The sequence below is a fragment of the Mastomys coucha genome, unplaced genomic scaffold (assembly GCF_008632895.1).
Source record: "Mastomys coucha isolate ucsf_1 unplaced genomic scaffold, UCSF_Mcou_1 pScaffold20, whole genome shotgun sequence".
NCBI classification, from domain to species: Eukaryota; Metazoa; Chordata; class Mammalia; order Rodentia; family Muridae; genus Mastomys; species Mastomys coucha.
In genome coordinates, this window is record NW_022196903.1 from 82,417,839 (window position 1) to 82,436,788 (window position 18,950).

At 53.5% G+C, this 18,950-nt stretch overlaps 2 protein-coding genes and 2 long non-coding RNA genes across 9 annotated transcripts in view; 2 read left to right on the plus strand and 2 right to left on the minus strand.

Annotated features, from left to right (window-relative positions):
* Positions 1-597: 597 nt before the first annotated feature.
* Abtb1 (ankyrin repeat and BTB domain containing 1) lies at positions 598-7,324 on the minus strand. 4 transcript variants are annotated; one of them, XM_031382517.1, is made up of 12 exons: positions 6,675-7,172; positions 5,774-5,801; positions 5,611-5,666; positions 4,311-4,455; positions 4,015-4,174; positions 3,869-3,914; positions 3,557-3,673; positions 3,351-3,469; positions 3,093-3,191; positions 2,829-2,996; positions 1,275-1,475; positions 598-1,187 (listed from the first exon to the last, which is right to left on the minus strand). In XM_031382517.1, exons 5-12 carry the CDS (start codon positions 4,066-4,068, stop codon positions 981-983), a joined length of 1,011 nt encoding a protein of 336 aa, XP_031238377.1. In that variant the 5' UTR covers positions 4,069-4,174; positions 4,311-4,455; positions 5,611-5,666; positions 5,774-5,801; positions 6,675-7,172; the 3' UTR covers positions 598-980. The 4 variants fall into 4 exon arrangements, with proteins under 4 accessions (XP_031238377.1, XP_031238375.1, XP_031238376.1 ...); XM_031382515.1 differs by having other exon boundaries at positions 5,739-5,801; XM_031382516.1 differs by lacking the exon at positions 5,611-5,666 and having other exon boundaries at positions 5,739-5,801.
* On the plus strand, positions 4,845-7,181 carry LOC116099230. Of its 2 annotated transcripts, none has more exons than XR_004122169.1 (2): positions 4,845-4,967; positions 5,795-7,181. It is a non-coding gene; the product is annotated as an uncharacterized LOC116099230 (long non-coding RNA). The 2 variants fall into 2 exon arrangements; XR_004122168.1 differs by having other exon boundaries at positions 5,308-7,179.
* Positions 7,325-7,478: 154 nt separating the features above from the next.
* Positions 7,479-18,950, minus strand: part of Podxl2 (podocalyxin like 2) — a 32,521-nt gene continuing 21,049 nt past the window's right edge. For both annotated transcript variants that reach the window (XM_031382513.1, XM_031382514.1), the window contains exons 3-8: positions 14,575-15,389; positions 14,141-14,215; positions 10,506-10,662; positions 10,046-10,107; positions 8,427-8,606; positions 7,479-7,874 (exon numbers count right to left, since the gene is read on the minus strand). In XM_031382513.1, coding sequence (XP_031238373.1) covers positions 7,665-7,874; positions 8,427-8,606; positions 10,046-10,107; positions 10,506-10,662; positions 14,141-14,215; positions 14,575-15,389 — 1,499 coding nt within the window. In that variant the 3' untranslated portion in view covers positions 7,479-7,664. The remainder of the gene's footprint in view (positions 7,875-8,426; positions 8,607-10,045; positions 10,108-10,505; positions 10,663-14,140; positions 14,216-14,574; positions 15,390-18,950) is intronic.
* Positions 7,745-12,588, plus strand: LOC116099231. The gene is made up of 2 exons (XR_004122170.1): positions 7,745-7,937; positions 12,336-12,588. It is a non-coding gene; the product is annotated as an uncharacterized LOC116099231 (long non-coding RNA).

An 18,950-nucleotide genomic window follows, 5' to 3' on the forward strand; every position in this document is an offset into this window, starting at 1 on the left:
GCAGTGAGGAGCCCTCCCTCCCCGTCTTCCCTTCTGTTTGTGGTGGGCTCAGGCAAACTACCTTCCACCTTTGCAATACTCTGCCAGCAACCCTGTCTAAAGGCCACTTGTCCTAGCTGGCAGCTTCAGGTCTTTCCCCGAAAGATCAACACACAAGAGCAAAACAAATGAAATGCACTGATAAAGAAGAGGAAAATAATCTAGAAAGTTCTGGAGAACAACAAACACAAAGGTGAGATCTATGACACTTTAGGATAACAAGCACAGACTGACAGCTGTCTAGCACTGGGAACAAAGCAAAGGTCTATGGGTGTGTGTGTGTGTGAAGGGGGTGTTGTGGTCAATAGGCCTGAGGGCATCCAGCAAATACCATATTCCTCTAATGTCTGTCTCTGTTGTTAGGCCATGGAGTCACTCCTGTTGTGGTTAAGTGGCAGGGGTACAGGCCTACTGGCTCAGAGAACTTGATCTCCAAGCCTCTGGGTCACTTTCCATAGCGTGTTCCGCTAAGAATGCCCAAGCCCCCAGCTTCTTCTCCTCACCAGCTCCACTGCCCAAACCCTGCCCTCCCAAGCTGCCCCCCAACACAGGCTCAGATTCCCAGAGTGAATTCAAGCTTTATTGCCACACACTCCCTACGTCCTGTCCAGCCCTGTACATGGAAATGGCTGAAGCAAGCCAGGGCTGGGTGAGAGCCAGGAGGGAGCAGGGAGGGTGCTGGGGAAGATGGGACTAAGTTCAAAGCCTACCGTACCCCAGTTTTCCCTGAGTGGTGCCTGCCCCAAATCTTGGGGCTTCCTTGTGCACTGGAGGAGGCGGCTCGTCCCAAGAACATCCTGTGAGGTCCCCAGGAACACAATGAGTCCCCTCTGCCCACTGTAATGCCATCAAGCGTGCAAGAGCAACAGTTGCTGCATGCACACTCTGCGCATGCCTGTCACTGTAGCAGCCCTGGCCACAGGGCTGCCAGATGGAAGGGCTCAGCAGTCCAAGCCAATGGACACAAGCAGGTCCTCCAGTGCCCGAAGTCGCTGCTGTGCCTCTTCAATGGCACTGTAGGTCTGGACTGTGCTGGCCACATGGAAGCGGATGTCATCAACAAGTGGAATGGAGTCTGTCTCTTGCCGGGCTGCTACAGCTGCTGCCTCTTCTCGCACTGCCTCCACGAAGTCCTCTCGCTCTACCAGCTATAGAAAAGCGGCTCAGGGAAGGCTGCATCCCAGCACGGGCTGCATCCCACCCTCACAAGCTCCCCTCACTGCACCCCTGCCCACCTTCTCTATGACCTTGGCCATATATTCGGTACACTGGTCCTCCAGCCGGGCCAGCCGGAACAGCTTGGCTATGCGCCAAACACCCACCACACTATCTTCCTCCAGCAACTGGGCCAGGCTGCGGCCACACAGCCGCTTCAGGCCAGGTAGAAGGTACATGTCAGCCACACTCAGCACATCGTAGGCCAACTCAGGAGGCAGCTGTGACACAAAAAGGGACAACAGGACACCAGTGATCATCAAGGGCTCCCAGGGTCCAGGGAGGAAACCTCAGTGGAAACACAAGAGACTCACATCTCTGGAGCCTGGCCCAGGTCCTTGAGGGTGCAAGGGGCAGAAGAAACTCAGGGGAGGAGGGATCCCATGCCTCAGGCCAGTGCTTAAGGCTACAGGCCTTTCCAGGAAAAGCAGTGTGAGCTCAGGCATAGACCTGAGCTCTCCCCATCCAGCTGTGGGATCCCAGGCAAGTCCCTTCACCTCTGCGCCTCCGTCCCCTCAGCTGTGGAGCAGAGATACACATGCCAGCCTTGAAAAACTTGAAAGAAAGTAAAGTGAGCTGGAGGTTTCTATTCCAGTCCACAGCTTGGGAATGGCTTCTTCCACTGTGAAATTCCACACAATTTTGAGGAAGGGACAGCTAGGCATTGGCTAAGACCAAGGGTCCAGTTTCAGCCTGACCTTGGGTGGCCTAGGACTGAGCAGAGGGGAAAAAAAAAAAAACATAGAGAGACTATGCCACCACATTTTTGGCTGTCACTCTGCCATCTAACTATTCTCTGGTCATTTGGTCATATATGCACAAGAAACATATTTATTCTCCATCTTCTGGGGGGGATACACTGAAACAGAGTAGGTATGTCACTTGCCTAAGATCACACAGCTCACAAGAGACTCATCTACTGTTAGGACATGTTCAGAGGCCAATCCCCACTCTGAGCTATTAAGAATGTTCTTGGGGTACAAAGCTTCTTCAGGAGGGAGCTTGTGACACAGGATTCCAGACTCTACCACAGAGGGAGTGGCAGGCCATGAGAAAGGAAGTGGGGGAGAGTGACAGAAGGAAGGACAGTAACAAAACCTAATACAGAGGGGGCCGGCTGGCGGGAGCCGCAGAGAACAAAGAGGATGGGGGAGCCACAGCCTGGGGGTCAGAGCCACCATTTCTACAAAGCCCTTTCCTGAAGAACAGCATTCTCAGCTGAACAGCCCTGATGATACCATATGGCCGACCAGCCTTAAAACAGTACCTTCTGTGGGAAGATTTGTGGGCATGCTCTGGAGAAGCCAGACAAAGGGACCCTGGGACCCCAGAAAGTCACCTCACCCCTCAGACCCAACGGAAAACATACTTCTCTCCTGTATAGTGCCCCGCTGCACTGCCATACACACATACCAACAGAGGGAACCTTTGGTCCTGCCTACAGCCTCCCACAGGCCTGACTCAGGAATTCGGGACAGCTACAGGTAGGAATGACCCAAGGACTGTGACAACCCTGTGGCAGACAGCCCAGGGCTCCATTCACCACTGCCCTGCCGCCGGGCGCCACACTTCACCTCGGTATGGTCACTATATACGTAGTACAGCACGTGAGTGAAGATCTCCGGGGAGATGTCATGCAGGGTGACAACTGGGGGGTCTCCAGAGGCTGCCGGCTCCTCGCTCTCTCGAAAGTGGTCATCCACAAGGGCCCGGAAGTAGTCACTGCGGCCACAGAAGAAAGCCTGAGGGAAGCAAGTTCAGAAAGTACCAGGGCTGGAATCTGTCCCCAGAAGGCTAGCCCAGGACTTGAGCAGTGTGGACAGGAGCGGGACGGGTACCTTGTGGCAGAGGAAGCTGGAATCAGCCACTCGGAAACAGATATCAGGGCAGCTGCTGAAGCCATCGGGGCATGGGAAGGGCAGTTCTCCAAGGTCACCCTGGTATAGGAAAGGCACCTTTCAGAGCAAAGCCGTTCAGGAAAGGGAAGTAGCTTCTAGGTTGGCCTAGGAGGGGAACCCAGCTCTGTGGAACCTGCCCTCCACCGCCCCATCCCTAGACACCCCTCCTGCCCACCAGGCCAGCATGTCCTTCAGTACCCGCAGCTCAGGTGGCAGGGCACAGTCAGCCAGCAGTGCCATGTCTGCCCGTAACCGGGGATCTGCTGGAGGAGGCTCAATAGTCAACACCTTCACACACGTGCCAGGCTTGGAAGCCACTGGGGGAGAGGACAGAAGGGACTAAGAGAGCTGGACCACAGCTGCAGGCTGTGACCTAAGACCTTGGACTGAGACCCTGTACACACCAAATTCAGACACCTTCTCGCATTTAGCCTCCAAGTCGTCCAGCAGGTCCCACAGCTGGCACTGCTTAGCCAGGCGCTCACAGTCACTCACATGCTCCACACCGATGTCCAAGCGACCTGGAGGGTTAGGGGGCTGAGTGAGGACCTAAGCGTGATTCCTACTCAATACCTTGATTTCCTCATCCAGAAGGACCTAAGGACCTGTTCTCTTCAAACAGGTCATGCTGGGCACACTCCTCCTCCCCAAAGGTGACATTAGCTCTAGGCCACCCTGGGTGTGCTGCTGTCCCAGCCCAAGGGGTCATCAGTCACCTGTATACAGGTACTGCAGTAGAGCCCCAAAGGCCACCGGGTTGATCTGCAGGCAGAGTAGAAAGGAAAGGTCAGAGGCTACCACCCAGCATGATCTAACTGCTCTCCCAGAAGCTGGCCCTCTCTCCCAAGGCAGATGGACGCACCAGGGGGTGCCTGAGAACCACGACGCTCTTGCCCTTCCACTTGGTGTCCAGCATGTTGGCGAAGTAGGTACTGCGAGCACCAAGGATGCAGCGATGGGCCCGGAACGGCTTTCCATGTACCACAAAGACCACATCGCTATGGATGCCCTGTTCCAGAAGCCTGGGAAAAGCCAGGAAGGGTTGCATCACCCAAGCAACTGCTGGTGCACCAAGACCACTCAGCACACCCACCCGCCTGAACCTACTGAGAGGGTGCAGCAACCCCACCAGTGCTGCTAGCTTTGCCCCCAGCTCACCGCTGCAGGAAATCGTCATAGTAATCCCGCCTCCTGCAGGACGCAGTGACCTGTTTGTAGTCTCTCAGTGCACGGCGAATGGGGTCACTCAGCGCTCCGTAGAGACACCGTTCTCCATCAAAGGTGTTGGCCTCACAGCGGGCTCCTACGAAGCAATGCTCATCAGTTAGAGTCAAGGAGACACTTAGTCTGGGAAGATCTCTGGCCTCCCCTCCTCCACAGCTCCCATATGTAGTGGCTAGAAGCCCTAGAGGCCCTTCCTTGCCAAGGTGGCCCAGGCAACCCTTGGGAAGGCCAAGGGCATACAATCTGTGCACTTAGATGCAGGCATATTCATGAATACATATGTAAATATGGGACTATATGCAGCTAAGAGTAGACTGCATGGCTGGCCCTGTAAACAGCCATCTTGATGACCAGCAGATCCCTGCCCCAACTGAACCTGCACTAGTGGGACACATGAGTAGTTTACTATGCGACAACCGCCATTATTACAAAACAGAACCAAGGGTGACTATGGCAGTGGCTGCCACATGGGGAAGCTGTGAAGGCCAGTATGGTGGCTAAGTGCAGGGACTTGAAAGAAGTGGGAGATGCACAGATCTAGGAAGGAAGTCCAGTCTAAGCAGGAAGTACTGCAACTGAGAAGACCCTGAGGTAGGAGATGGGTCGGGACCAAGTGTAGATGGGCAGCCAGTGAGGGGATGGGAGAGCCAAAGAAGGTAAGGCCAGAGGAATTAAGAGTGGGTCTCTCAGCCGGGCAGTGGTGGTGCACTCCTTTAATCCCAGCACTTGGGAGGCAGAGGCAGGTGGATTTCTGAGTTTGAGGCCAGCCTAGTCTATAGAGTGAGCTCCAGGACAGCCAGGGCTACACAGAGAAACCCTGTCTCAAGGAAGAAAAAAAAGGAGTGGGTCTCTCAATGTAGCCTTGACTAGCTTTGAACTTAAGATAATCCCCCTGCCTTGACTTTCCTCTCTCCCAATAATTTAATTACAGGTGTGAGCCACCATGCCCAAGTGCTTTTATCCCAAACACTCCAACATTCCCATCAGCTTTGCTGTGGAAAGATCTTCCTGCCTATAAATATGGAAGTCAGAGAGTCAGTTTAGCAGACCAATGGTGGTATAGTACAAGAGACAGCCCCAGAACTGGCCTGGGTATCAAGGGTAACGTGAGAAGGTGGATAGAGGGTTAGAGAGTACCATTTGTTGACTTTAGGGAGTTGACAAGCAATTAAGGGTGCATACAAACATGTAGCAAGGTCTCAGAGCTTACAGTCAGACCCTGACCCTCTCTCACCATTAGCCAACAGGTAGCGCACCAACTCCTCATGCCCACAGAGGCAGGCATAGTACCTAGGAAAGGGGGAAGCTGTCAGTAGGGTAGGCCCACCCTGCCCACCCAGCTACCCCACCGCTCACACTCACAAAGGGGTGCTGTCCCACTTATCCCGCACGTTCACCTCCACGTCTCGCTGCTCCAGCAGGTACCTGGGCAGGAAGTTCAAAGCCCGGATCAGAATTGCTTCCGATCTGGGAGAGAGACAACTAGGAAGGGGAAGGAGGCCACATCTCTCTGGGCTAGAGATGCCTCTGAGAAGGGCAAGGCCGGGGACTACACAGGGCGGCAAGGGCCTGCAACTGTGAGTTGGGTGATGGCTTCAAGGACAGAGGCCAAGCCCCAGGTTCTTGTAATATTTGGGAGAGGGAAGGTGATGGGGCCCCTAAGGCAGCTTGGGGAGACGATGACAGGGAAACCAGAGGAAAGCTGATGCAGGCACTGGGGGAGGGAGAGCAGAACAGATCTATGGAAGAAATAGGAAGTGGAAATAACAATTGATAAGATATTGAAAAGAGGTCATGAACCAGAAAGCGATCACTGGAATATGGCAGCCCAAGGAGACTATCAAGGCAAGATCCGGGCTCTCAGAGTTGCACTCAAGTTGAGGAACAGATCATTAACTCTGAGGCCGCATCCGTTATTGGGGACAAACTTAAGGAGGGTTTCGGAGAGGGCTGCAGTCTGGACACCTCTGATGAGGACCAGGGTATCTGGAAGGAAGGGCCACGGGAGAAAGGAGTCTATCAAAGAAAAGTAAGGGCCAGGATCCTTTCTCTTCCCTGCCTGCCCACGGAGACCAGGGTCTCGGCTCCAGGCTCGTAACTGGCTGCACCAGCAGAGCCTGCGTCTCTTGGAACCTCCACGGAGAGGAGTCGTTTCCCCTGCACCGAGTTAAGGAAGGGACCTGGAGCCCGATCTCTCTGGACTCGGTCAGCTTCGGGAACCCCACGGCGCCCGACCGCACACCCGTGCCCGATAAGCCCTGCGGACGCCTGCCCGCCTCCTGCACGTCAGATCCTCACCGCACACGGCCCACGTCCCCCTTCCTGCAGCTGGCAAACAGGTCGCTGGTGTCCATGGCGAAAGAGGTTGGACCCTCGGCCGAGCGATCTCGGGAGTTGTCTGTGCCCGGCCGGATGTAAACACTCACCGCCCCGCCCCTCGCGGCACGGTCTAGCTATGCCCGCCTGCGGCTCCGCAGCGGCGCCTGGCGTCCGGAGGACCGTCCCGCCCGAACCCGGTCCTCCCATCGAGAAGGCCGCTCCCCGAGGCCCCACCCAGTAACCTCAACCACGCCCACCTAGCCTCTGGGGACCTCTAGTCTTCACCCCGCCCACCCGTCTAGAGGACAACTCAGTTCTCCCAGGTTCCGTCCACTCGCCCCAAGAACAGCTCACTACCAAGAGCCCGCCCCCTCGGAGGAGCTTCACCCGAAGAGCAGTCCGCTGCAGGCCCCGCCCACCTCACACGGACTCAGTTCTGAGGACAGCACCTCCCCCAGGCTTGGAATACTGAACCTTAACAACGCTTGTCTGCCCTGAGTCCTGCCCGGTTCAGGTCCCGCCCATCAGGCCGAGGCCTCGCCCACCAGCACCTTTCCCAGCCGACTTCAGGCTCTGCCCACCCGGCCTGGATTCCACCCAGAAGACCGTACACTCCCTACACTCCTCTCACATATCCTAACCACGCCCACAAACTCCAGAGAATTCCCCGCCCACGCGCCCTTGACCCCACCCAGACAGCCTCCAGAGCCCCACCTACTCCTCCAGGCCCTTCCCACCCACTCCCCGGAGTGCGGCTTTGGGAAGGCAAGAAACAGGCGTAGAGGCGGAGCGGCCCGCGCGTCTTGGCGGCTTTAATGGAGTCCGGGCGCGGGGAGCGCGCTGGCCTCGGGCAAGCGCTCCGGGCCGGGCGGGGCGGGGTGGGAGCTGCGCCGCGGTCGCCTGCTGCGGTGGGGAAGCATAGTGGCCCGCGTGGAGGGCCGGGAGGGGCGCGGGGCCGGGGCCCGGCGCTCACAGGTGAGTGTCCTCCTCGAACACGTCCGAGTCCTCAGGGTCGCGCTTGCTGCCCATGAGCGCGCTCCAGCTGCTCGGGCCGTTGATGGCCCCACCGTTCAGGCTGGGTTGCTTCTCCTGCATCTCCGACTGGCTGTCGCTGGCCACGTCCAGCGTGGGATTGTCGTGGCAGCCGTTCTCCACGAAGCGCAGCTCCTCACCGTGCGACTGCAGCAGCAGCAGGAGAGAGCGCTAGGCGCGCATAGTGGCTTGCCACGCTAAGCCCCCAGGGTATTTACTCCCTTGGGGCCCAGGATACAAGTATCTGCAACTCTAACCTAAACGTCTGCTTGGTAAACCCTGTGACCCCTCCCCCCTAGTGTCACCTGATCCCTTCCAACTGTGCAAGGTACAGGAGACAGCAAATCCCGTGAGCTAGGGCAGAATGAGCAGGACCTGCCCCCTTTCTCTTGTACAGGTTGCAGGAGCCCTTGGCTGCTAGCACTGGAGGGGAGCAGGTGCTCTCAAGCCTTGCAGAATGGGGCACTGGGGTTAGGAAGAGCTGAAGAAGAGGGGGGATCCCTTGGTGAGACTTACACCCCCTCACTGTGTATCTCCTCGAAGACACAGTACCAGGCTCAGAGAGGTAGGTGGCAGGCCCCAGCCTGGTACTGAGCACAACTGAGTTGGTACAGGTTTCTAGGTGAGGCTGCTGGGTAGCACTGACTGATACTAGCCACACTCTGCCCTTCATTCCCAAGCCCTACCTGGCCTACTCACCACGTGTTTCAGCTTGGGCATCCGGCGCTGCCAACAATTGTAGAGTAGGCCAAGCACAATGATGATGAAGCAGATGACACCAATGATCACCAGCACTACAAAGAGTGTCCCGTAGTCACTTCGCACCTGGGTGGCCCGTGCCTGGCAGCTGCTGGTGGTAGAGTAGTTCTGGATGCCAATCTGAGGGTGGGGGTATGGGACCAGGCATCAGGAAAGTCCTGAGAGCTAACATTCCAAGGGTGAGTTGGAGCCCCTGGTAACCCTGGGGGCCTGGACTTGTGCTGAGAGACATACCATTCTGTCCTTATTGGTTCATCCAAGAACACTTCCAAGCCTCTCCTAGGACCACATTCTCGGCCCCCTTACTTCCTTCACTGTGTTTCTGTACCAACCCAACTTTGAATGCACCAGCTCTGGCCATGCACAGCACTGAGACATGACAGCCATGGCCCAAATAGATGAGGCCCCATACCTGTCCCCATCAGTTTCACAAAGCAACAACATCTGGGGGAGTCTCAAGTTCACCACACAAAGTCAGAGCCCTGAAGCAAGCTTCCTCTTTAGGGGTAAGGTAATATCATTCTGGCCATCCATAGTAGGCCCGGCATCACTGGGGCCTCTGTGGGGATGCCAACTGCAGCCCACAGCTGTGGTCTCCAGCTTCTTCTCTTTCCCAGTGGTAAGATCGCAGGTGGCATGTGCCTCCCTACTACAGGCTGCTCTGGCTGGCTTGGCTTCTCTCCCAGTGGGAAAGCTCCCTACAGTCCAGCTTCAGGTGAAGGGAGGGAGCCAAGGAAAGTGAGTTATCAGTGACCTCTGGAGCAGAGGCTGGCCTTCAGCCCTTCCCTGCATTGTGTGAAACCCTTACAGGTGTCCACTTTCCATCTGTGTTCCTGGGCCCAGATTTGGAGATCATGAAGAACCTGGTGGAGCGGGGACAAGACAGGCCTCGCCCCTACCAGTGCTACTGCAGAGGAACCTGAGGTGTGGGAATGTCAGGGACTGGAAACAGCCCTCCACAGTTAGAGATGGTGCTGATCAGATGTGGTAGTCTGGCTCCTGCTGGGCTATGGTACACAATGCTGGAGGTCCAAAGCTCCATGACAAGAGCTTTGAGAGTCATTCAGGAAGCTCAGCAGCTTTCCATCCAGCAGACTTGGTCCTTGCTACCTGGGTGGTCTCAGGCAAGGCCCCTGGTAGCTCTGGGCTATCTGAACCTCCAGCTTTGTGTTCCATAGCCCAGCAGGGGCCAGACCACCACATCTGATCAGGGCCACCTCTAACTGTGGAGGGCTATTTCCAGCTCCTGACATCCCCCACACCTCAGGTTCCCCTGGAGAAGCATTGGTAGGGCAGGGCCTGTCTTGTTCCCCCTCTACCATGTTCATCAGACACCATCCTACTTAATTCCCTCTTCCGTGGCCACTCTCTCACTGTGGCCTGGGAGTGTGCAGTCCTTTTGCTTGGGTGGTAACGTACACATGCTCTTTGTGTCTGGGAATGGCCAGAGCCTCAAGACACACCCCTGTTCTGGAACGGGCTGTAAATTCTTCCAGGCACTCTTTGAGAGTCAAGGGCGGTAGAAGATGCTGCAGTGGCTGCCAGGTCAAGTCACTTACCTCCTCCAGACTCCTGCGGATGCCACTGAGCATGGAAAGGACATCTTGAGTGGGTACCACCCCTGGAGGAAAAATGCCATCATCACCACAGCACCCTGAGGTGTCTCCACACCCCCCAACCCTTCTAGGACAGGCTGCCTGAACCTCCTCTGCTGCCCTTCTGTTTCTAATCACAAGGAACCTCAGGGCCCATGTATGTCCCCTGCTGACCTGCTTCCCGTTGAGTTGATCCCCTGGGAAACTACGTGAAAGGCATGATGCTAGAAGTCACCTCTGCAGCCCAAGGGCCCAGCTCTCATAGTGTGTGATGCTCATACCTGTCTCCTCATCCCCAGAACCCAGGTCTCATTCCATCCAGAGCCCTGCACTAGCATGCCTGTCAGGTTTCCCAGCTTCACAGCCCCATCTCTTTCCTGAACCTCCACTCCGGGCCTACGGTGGGACAGCTCCATCTGCTCACCCTGCTCTCCTACAAGAGTCATCAGCAGGTGCTGCTCTTTCTCACTGGGCTTGCTCAGAGAGATGTGCCAGTCCCCACGGTGGCCACTGCGGTGGCGTGGCAGTACCTCCTCCACCAGGGCTAGGAGCCGTAGTCCCCGGTGCCGCCGAAACACTTCCTAGGGATTCAGAGGAGCCAAGCTCAAGGACGGATGGTAGCTCTCATCCCAGATCTCAAAGGCCTAGATGGCCCTCTGGCTAGCCTGGTGGGCTCTGGGGCCAGCTGAGAGCAGGGCACAGGCAGGTACAGCTTGTTCACTTCCATCTCTAAGTACCATGGTAAAGCTGCGAGCCTGCCCCAAAGTCAGTCAGGTAGAGGGGACATGGATCTGTGCACTGACAATGACAACCCCTTATCGTGGGGTTATATGATACCCATGGCAAGTGTCCAATCCTGGCAAAGACAGCATTAAATCCCAGCAGGCGGCTCTGCTGGTCATTCCACCATGTGGCTGTCACTGAGCCTCGGGGGAGCAGTAGGAATGCCTTTACAGCAGGGGCTTGAAAAACCCATATGAGATGACTCAGAGTCCCCTGGGAACTGGCCAAGGGAGGTGGGGTGGGGTGGGTAAGGTGGCTTCTTTCCCCTCAGACTCGCTGTTTAGATGACTATGTCAAGTATAATTACAGAGTGTAACATGAAAACAAACCCAGCCCTCTACAGGAACTCTGGCAGAGAGGCCAGGCTGCTGCCCCTAGGCTCACATCTGCTGTTTGTAAGAGACTCTCTTCTCGCCCTTGGCTCCTCTTCAGCAGCTTTGTCCCCATTTCTCCAGCCTCCAAGAGTCCCAACTAGATCCCTCTTCCACATGCTCAGCTCTCCAGGATGCTGTGGCGTCACAGACATGTCAACAGGCCACCGTGGGGTGCAACCCAGTGCCTTCCTGGGACACCTGAGGCAGAGATGAACTGCTGCTCTTGTTGGGTTCCTACCTAGGATAAGGACCTATCCTTATCCCTTGGTGGTCGTGCCAACCTGAAATCCACCAAGCTGACTTTCATGGTGGGCTTGCTCCTTGTGACCGTAGCAAAAGCCAGGTGCAGCTCAGGTCTAGACATACTCTAGCTTCCTGGTCAGCAGCTCTGTCCCAAACAGTCAAGTGGTCAGTGTTGTTACTGATGTGAGGGCAGGACGGGCTTCTACCTGTCTGCTGCCCTGCCACATGCATGACACCCTTTACCGTGTAGCGAAGTCTCCCTGACTCAGAGTTAGCAAGACAGGGAAAGCACTGGCTTTGGAACAAAATGTACCAGGGTTCAAATCCTGTCATTTCTTAGCTCTGACCTCCAACATTCTGAGCCTCAGTTTCCCATCTGAGATGTAGGCTACCTCACATCTCAATTCACTCAATCACAGACTCTGGGACAGTAGCTGTTCTTCGGGGTCAGGTCTGCTGGTAATCCAGCCCTCCGCACTAAAGCAAAGGCCAGAGCTCTTCAGCCCTCCCTGATGACCAGGATGGGATCCTTCATCTCTGGGGCAAAGATTCTCCTGGCTTCTAGACTCCAAGATCAGCTTGGTATTCGCTACTTTATCATTCTGTGTCTGTGTCGTCTGCTGGTCTTTGCTAGCTCCCTTCCCACCCCCTGTGTCCTAGCTAGAAAACAGGAGAAGCTGGCTGGCCTGCACTATCCTTGCAGATCTCAAGTGCAAAGTTCTAAAACTGTAGCTGCATCTTGTAAAGCATCTCTGGGAGGGCAGTGGCACATTCCTCCTTTTCTTGTCTGGAGATGAGGGCTCTGTGTGGCCCACCGCCCTCAACGCACATTGTCCCATTCTCTTCAAACATAGGTCAGAAAGGAAACAATGGACTGCTGGATGAGAGACGTGAAGTCTACATACAGTGCTTGGGAAAAGGTACACCAACAGCACTGTCTCTCTGCCTGGGGAAGATGGGACATCTTCTCTTTTCTGTTTCATCTTCTACCCCCACATCTCATGCTGGGAATGAACCCAAGATTGTGCTGAGCAGCACCACAGAGCCACACCCTCGCCCTGGGAGTTCATGTTTTCAAGAGTAAAACAGAGTTCCTGTGACCATGGAGATGTTTAGCACAACTATATGTGGGGTTTTCAGTCCTGCACCCGGGTTAATGAGTGCCAGAGTTCATGCAAACACATTAATTATATAGAGACACCCAACCTCTGCCCTGCCTTGGCTTCCAGAACATAGACAGCAACTCTTCATACTTCCAGTAGAACAGTCTAGTCACCCCAGGAGAAAGGACCTAATGTCAGGAGCCACAGTCATAGGCTAGCTTTAACTGTCAGCTTGACATAGCCTAGGGCATCTGAGAGGAGCTGCCTCAGTTGAGGAACTGCCTAGAACAGGTTGGTCTACAGACATGCCTGTGAGGGATTATCTTATTAATTGATACAGGAAGGCCCAGCTGCTGTGGCCTGCACCTTTCCCTGAGCAGATGTTCCTGGAATGTATAAAAAAGCTAAGTGTGAGCCTGTGGACAGGCCAGCAGGCAGTGTTCATTCATGAGTTCTGCTTTAAGTCACACCCCAACTTCCCCCAATGACAGACTATGACCTGGAGTGTAGGCTAAATGGCTCTTCTTCCCCAAGCTTCTTTCTGTCAGAATGTTTTATCACAGCCACAGATTAAGATGGGGACACCATCTCAATCACATGCAGGCTCAGACGTGGCCTTCTTGTGATTGACGGCCTAGCACATGACCTATATAAGGCTCTGGGTATCTCTGTCTCTGTCTTTCATGCACACACACACAGCCTTCCCATTAGCCTTTTGATGTCTCTCTAGAGAGCTATGAACAAACACTAACATGTTGCTTCTAAAAAGCCTAACACAAGATAAAAAAAAAGCAACTAAGATGGGGGACATCCTTTATGGGATAGCATCTGTGTGACCCAACCTGGCTCGGAACCCTGATTCCCATCTCAGCTGCCACCATGTTGGGACTGCAGGCACATGTCACTACACTCCAGCATAAAAACATTAAAAAAAAAAAAAAGAAAAGAAAAGAAAAGATATTGTTGGGCAACAATGGTGCTTGACTATACTCCCAGTACTTGGTAGGTGGGTGCAGGAGGTTTGACTGAACCCAGAAAGTCCAAGCCATACTGGCCAATATAGCAAGATCTTTTCCCACCAAGCCCTAAGACAGAAAGAATAGGTCTCACTATCATCAGGTAGCACACAGGAACAAGAGTTCCTTCACATGGAAATAAGAGGGAGAGCTGGGGGTGCGGCTCAGTGGTAAAGTGCTTCCCCTAGCTAGCATACATGAGACCCTGAGTCTAATGCTTGACACTGAGTAAAACCAGGCCCGAGATCCCAGTACCGGGCAGGTGGAGGCAGGAGATTCACGAGTTCAAAATCATCCTTGGCCACATACTATGTTTGATGTCAGCCTGGGATAAAAACAAAAAACAAAAACACAAAACTACAGAAAGCAAGGAGGAAAGAGCCCTCGAGTTTTAAGTAGGAAAGAGCTCTTTTTGGTTTTCCCTAAGTGGTAGGTGCTGCTTCAGCCCTGGACTGGGCTGGCCTCTCTTTGGCAAGGCCCCCACTGTGGCACCTCCCTCTGCCCATCTGGCCCTTCCACGTGGGTCAGCTCAGCACTCACACAGTCTATGTTCTCTGTCATGTTCAGGATGATGTAGCTCTTCCCAGCCAGGTTGCTCCAATCCTTGCAGATCACCTGTGCAGGAGAATGAATGCAGGGCACACAGGCCTTAGGAGAGCCCTCTGGACCGCCTGAGCTCTGGGGAGCTGAGGGCAACCTCACCCTCCTGAGCTGCCATATCACACCCCCACCCTGTGTGCAGAAGGCTAAAGAGTGTCACAGAGGAAAAGAGGCTTGGCTCATCCAGAGGCTTTGCCTTGGCCCTGTGCACTTGTGAACACCCCGTCCCTTCCTCCTGCAGCCTGTGTGTATGAACAATGACTTGGGCACGTGGGTGTTGACAGGTGGGGTGGGAAAAGCGTGGTACGCCCCCATCACACCGCACTGCTGCTGACACCCTCAGGACCCAGGGGATTCGTGCGCCTGTGTCTTACCTGAGTAGAGTCCCACGGTGTTAGTGAGTGAGCTTCCGCTGCCTGACCCTCCAGGGGCTGCTCACTGAGACCTTCTTGTCCCCAGGTAGCAGAGGAGGGGGTTGACTCTGTGTCTTGGGGTCCAGGTGGGAAAGAGTGTGGGGTTCTGGGGTAAAGGGGACCCTCACTGGGGACCTCAGTCCCATTTGGAGGCACTGTTTGCGGGAGTGAAGAGGACGGCAGTGCCCCCTGCTGGCCATCGAAGTCAGCTGTTCCCACTGTGGCCTCCTCACCAACTCCCTGTGGAACCTCAGACTGTACCCCCAGCCCCCCAGTTGGCCACTCAGTGCCCCCAGACTCCTGGCTGTAGTTCTGAACCCCCAGGGACACTGTACTTGGGGTGACTGAGGGCACTGCCAAGGTGGGTTTCACACTGCTCTCCACCTCCATGCCTGATGTGGCCTGGTCCCCAGAATCCTCCTGCCTGTGTCTGGTGGCCCCAGGACTCTGGCTGCTGGTGCTGCTGGTGCTGCTGGTACTAGGTGAAGGGGCATGGGCCTGTGTGGTGGCTCTTGGGGACCCGCTCACAGGGAGCAGTTCTTCCTCCTCCTCTTCCTCCTCCTCCTCTGCTTCTTCCTTCTCCTTCTCCTCTTCTTCCCTTTCCTCTTCCTCCTCTTCCTCCTCCTCTTCTTCTTCCTCCTCCTCCAGAGGCATATGCCAGGGAGGCTCAGCAAGATCCATCTTGGGCAGGATGGAGGGGAGGTTTGGCAGGTCTGGAGCCTGGCCTGGGTCTTCCATGGAGGCCACCTTCTCAGTCAGGTCTGGGAAGACATAGTCTAGGGAGAGATGGAGAGCTAGCTGACAGGTTTTGTCAGCCATAGGTGGGGTGACCCTTACTGAGCGGTCTTTATGAGTATGAGAGAAGAGTAGTGTTATCATGAGGTGAAGGATAGAGGGTGCTGGACAGTTGGCAGTGTGGGGAAGGGTGGAAGGATAGAGGGGTGCTGGACAGTTGGCAGTGCTGGGGAAGGATGGGAAGTAAGCCAGAGAGGAGAATGAAGCCAGCCCACAAGGACACAGGGAGCTAGCTGGCCATTCATATTTGCCCTTGTGGTAATTTAAAAAAAAAAAAAAAAGATAGAAATTTAGGGGCTGGAGAGGTGGCCTGGTGTTAAGAGCAACTGGTTTCATTTCCAGATCGCATAGCTGCTCACAACCAGTTCCAGAGGCTCCGCTCCCTCTTCTGGCCATCAAGGGTACTACATGCACATGGTGTGCATAGACATGTGCAGGCAAAATCACTCATACACACAAAATAAATATAAATATAAAATCTCCCAAACACAATGAGACTGAAGGAGACCGATTACAATAAAGTATTAGTCACTTTTCTCATAGCTGTGATCAGGAATGTAACCAGAAGAAACTGAAAGATTTGCTTTGTCTCCCACTTTGAGGAGACACATGGCAAGGGGGACATGGGAGGGAGTGTGTCTCCATGGTAACAGGAGCTGGAATCAATTTTTGTTTTGTTTTGTTTTTTGGTTTTTTTGTTTTTTGTTTTTTGTTTTTTTGAGACAGGGTTTTTCTGTATAGCCTGGCCTCTGTAGACCAGGCTGGCCTCGAACTCAGAAATCTGCCTGCCTCTGCCTCCCAAGTGCTGGAATTAAAGGCGTGCACTATCACCCACCTGGCAACAGCTTATGTCTTTGTGGGCCAGGAAGCAGGAAGCTTGCCACTCAACCACAAGGACCTGTGTTTGAGTTTCTAGCACCCACATAAAGACAGGTGTGAGGCTGAAGAAACAGCTTAAAAATTAAGAGCCCTGGTTGCTCTTCCAGAATACAGCAGTTCAGTTCCCAACTGATTACTGATTACATCAGTAATCCCAGGACTGGGCAGGCAGAGACAGATCAAGTCCTGATGCTCACTAGCCATCTGGCCTAGCCACATCAGTGATTCAGAGATCCCACCTCAAAAGATAAAAAGGAAATAATGAGAATGGTTCAGGAAGACACCTAATTTCAACAGCTAGCCTTCACATGCACACATATGCATATGAACCCACATGTTCACATATAAACATGTATCCTCTCTCTCTCCCCCTCTCCCTCTCCCTCTCTCTCCCTCTCTCTCCTCTCTTGGGGGTAAGGAGAGGAATGCCAGGCTTCACACATGATAAGCAACTGCTCTACCACTGAGCTATATTCTCAGACCAGGAAGTTGGAACTTTATACCCAACTAAACTATCATTCAATTATAGCTGCAAATTTAAGATATTTTATGCATACAAGGACCTAAAAGTTTTAGTGTCCGTGAATTCTCAGAGAGTTATTTAAAGGTACCTTCTAGAAAAAACAAAACAAAAAACAAAAGACACTAGAAAACAAGAAACAGGAAAAATGTCATGACAATAAACCTCAAAATAGAGGTGGTAATGCATGTCTAGGAAGCAGTTGGAAGCAGTTGGTAAAAATAAAACAGGACTCTAGAGAGATATTAGAAAAATAATTGCAAAAAAAAACCCAAAACAAACAAAGAAAACTAAACTAAAAAGGCTTCTTTGGAGTAAAAAGTATGACTTATGTAGTGTCTCTTTCCTATAGTCCTAGCATGAGGCAGGGAGGACTGTCATAAATTAGAGGCCATCCTGGGCCACGTAGTAAGTTCCAGCTTAGGCTGTAAACTGAGATGCTGTCTCAGCAAAACAGAAAAGAAGGTAAGACTTAGAACCTGAGCAATCCCAGCAGCAATGGAACCCTGCTGAGCCATACGGAGCAGCTGGAACATCCTAGCTGGCCTTTTCTGCTGTGTGTGCTGTGAGGTGTGGAGCCTTGGTCCTTTAAGGGCCTCCTCATCCACCTCTGCACAGCACATAGCCTGCAGAGGTGGTAGCTAGCTCCCCACACTGGAAGCAGCGACGTCTTGCATCCAGGGAACAGGGGCCACATGCCCACGGAGAAAACCCACAGCACCCCTGAAACCAGGCAGTCTAGTGTTACCTTTGTAGAATACAAAAGAACCATCAGGACTCACAAGACATTTGGGGAAACAGTGATGAGAAAGCAAGCAAGCCGCTTGCCTGGGGGACAGTGTTAAACAAGACGAGAGGATCCTACTGGATTTCCAGACACCCACGTGGAAGCTATCCCTCAAAAACATGAACATGAAAGAATAAAACACTCTACAGTCAGGCATGGAGGACATGCTTGTAACACCAGTACTCTGGCTGGAGGTCAGAGGATCCAGCGCACAAGGCTATTCCCAGCTACATAGCAAGTTCAAGGCTAGCCTGGGCCTTGAGAATAAACAAATATAAACAGCTTTTTTTAAACAGTAAGCCATATGTTGTGCCATATGCCTACTGAGGCAGGATTGCCATTAGTTTGAGGTCAGCCTAAGCTACATAGCAAGATCCTGTCTTTAAAAAAAAAAAAAAAAAAGTTCAATATAAGCAAGAACTTACAATTGCTAGACCTATTGAAAACTAAAATGTATGGACCATAATTGAAGTGGGCTGGGGGTGAGAGCACGTCAATCCTGGGGAGTAGACTAAGGGAGTAACAGTGCCAAGGAAGCACAACATTAAATCCCTGCAGTCATAAGAGCTCCCTGGGGTGATCAGACCTGACGGAAAGGGAACCCGCTGCAGTGGCTCAGAGATGCAGGAGCAGAGACTGAGGATGTGGGGAAAGAAAAGAGTCAGAACAGAGGCCCCTGAGAGGAGTGTGATGCAGAGTGTGAGCAGATGACAGACATCAGCACTGAGGCCACGGACAGAGCTGCTGAGTCCAGAGGGAGGTTCCAAAGAGCCCTCGGGGAATACTCGCTGCAGCCAGTGGGCACCATGAGACCTTGGACAAGGCAGAACCTGGGTGTGGGGCAGCGGGGAGCCCTCATCAGCAGAGTTCCAGCAGGTGGAAGTTCCCAAGAGGGCACGGTGACTGAAGTAAGAACCACCCCCCCCCCCAAGTAGGGTAGGTGGAGCAGTATAGAGAGGAGAGGCCTGGTGTCTTGAAATCAGAATGGCTGTGACTACCCACAGGAGATAGACCCTCACAATACCTGGCCCATCCATTCACATTCCCTTGTGGAGGTATGGAGGCCTTATAAGACACCTGAGCCCCCTCCCTACTATGATATATATATATATTAACTGCTGGGGGAGGGAGACTCTTGTTCTATGGTGTAGTCGCCCCTAATTTTCCCATGTGCCTGTAAGTTGCCTCATTAAACTCAACTGGACTTGAGTGGATACATTTCTCTGATCTGTCAGCTCACATGGGAACAGGGACACAAATGAATCAAAGATGAGTTGGGGGGGGGGGACAGTGGCATTTTCTCTGCTGTGGGTGCTGAAATATAGAAACTGAGGTTGCTCCCTGAAGGTGGAATGT

Excerpts from the sequence above, each read along its gene's own strand:
- Abtb1 (XM_031382515.1), bottom strand. The coding sequence starts at position 6,730 with ATGGACACCAGCGACCTGTTTGCCAGCTGCAGGAAGGGGGACGTGGGC. Across the intron at positions 5,802-6,674 it reads GGGGACGTGGGCCGTGTGCG|GTACCTGCTGGAGCAGCGAG; the intron begins GTGAGGATCTGA and ends CTTCCTGCCCAG. Across the intron at positions 3,915-4,014 it reads TGGTTCTCAGGCACCCCCTG|ATCAACCCGGTGGCCTTTGG; the intron begins GTGCGTCCATCT and ends CTCTGCCTGCAG.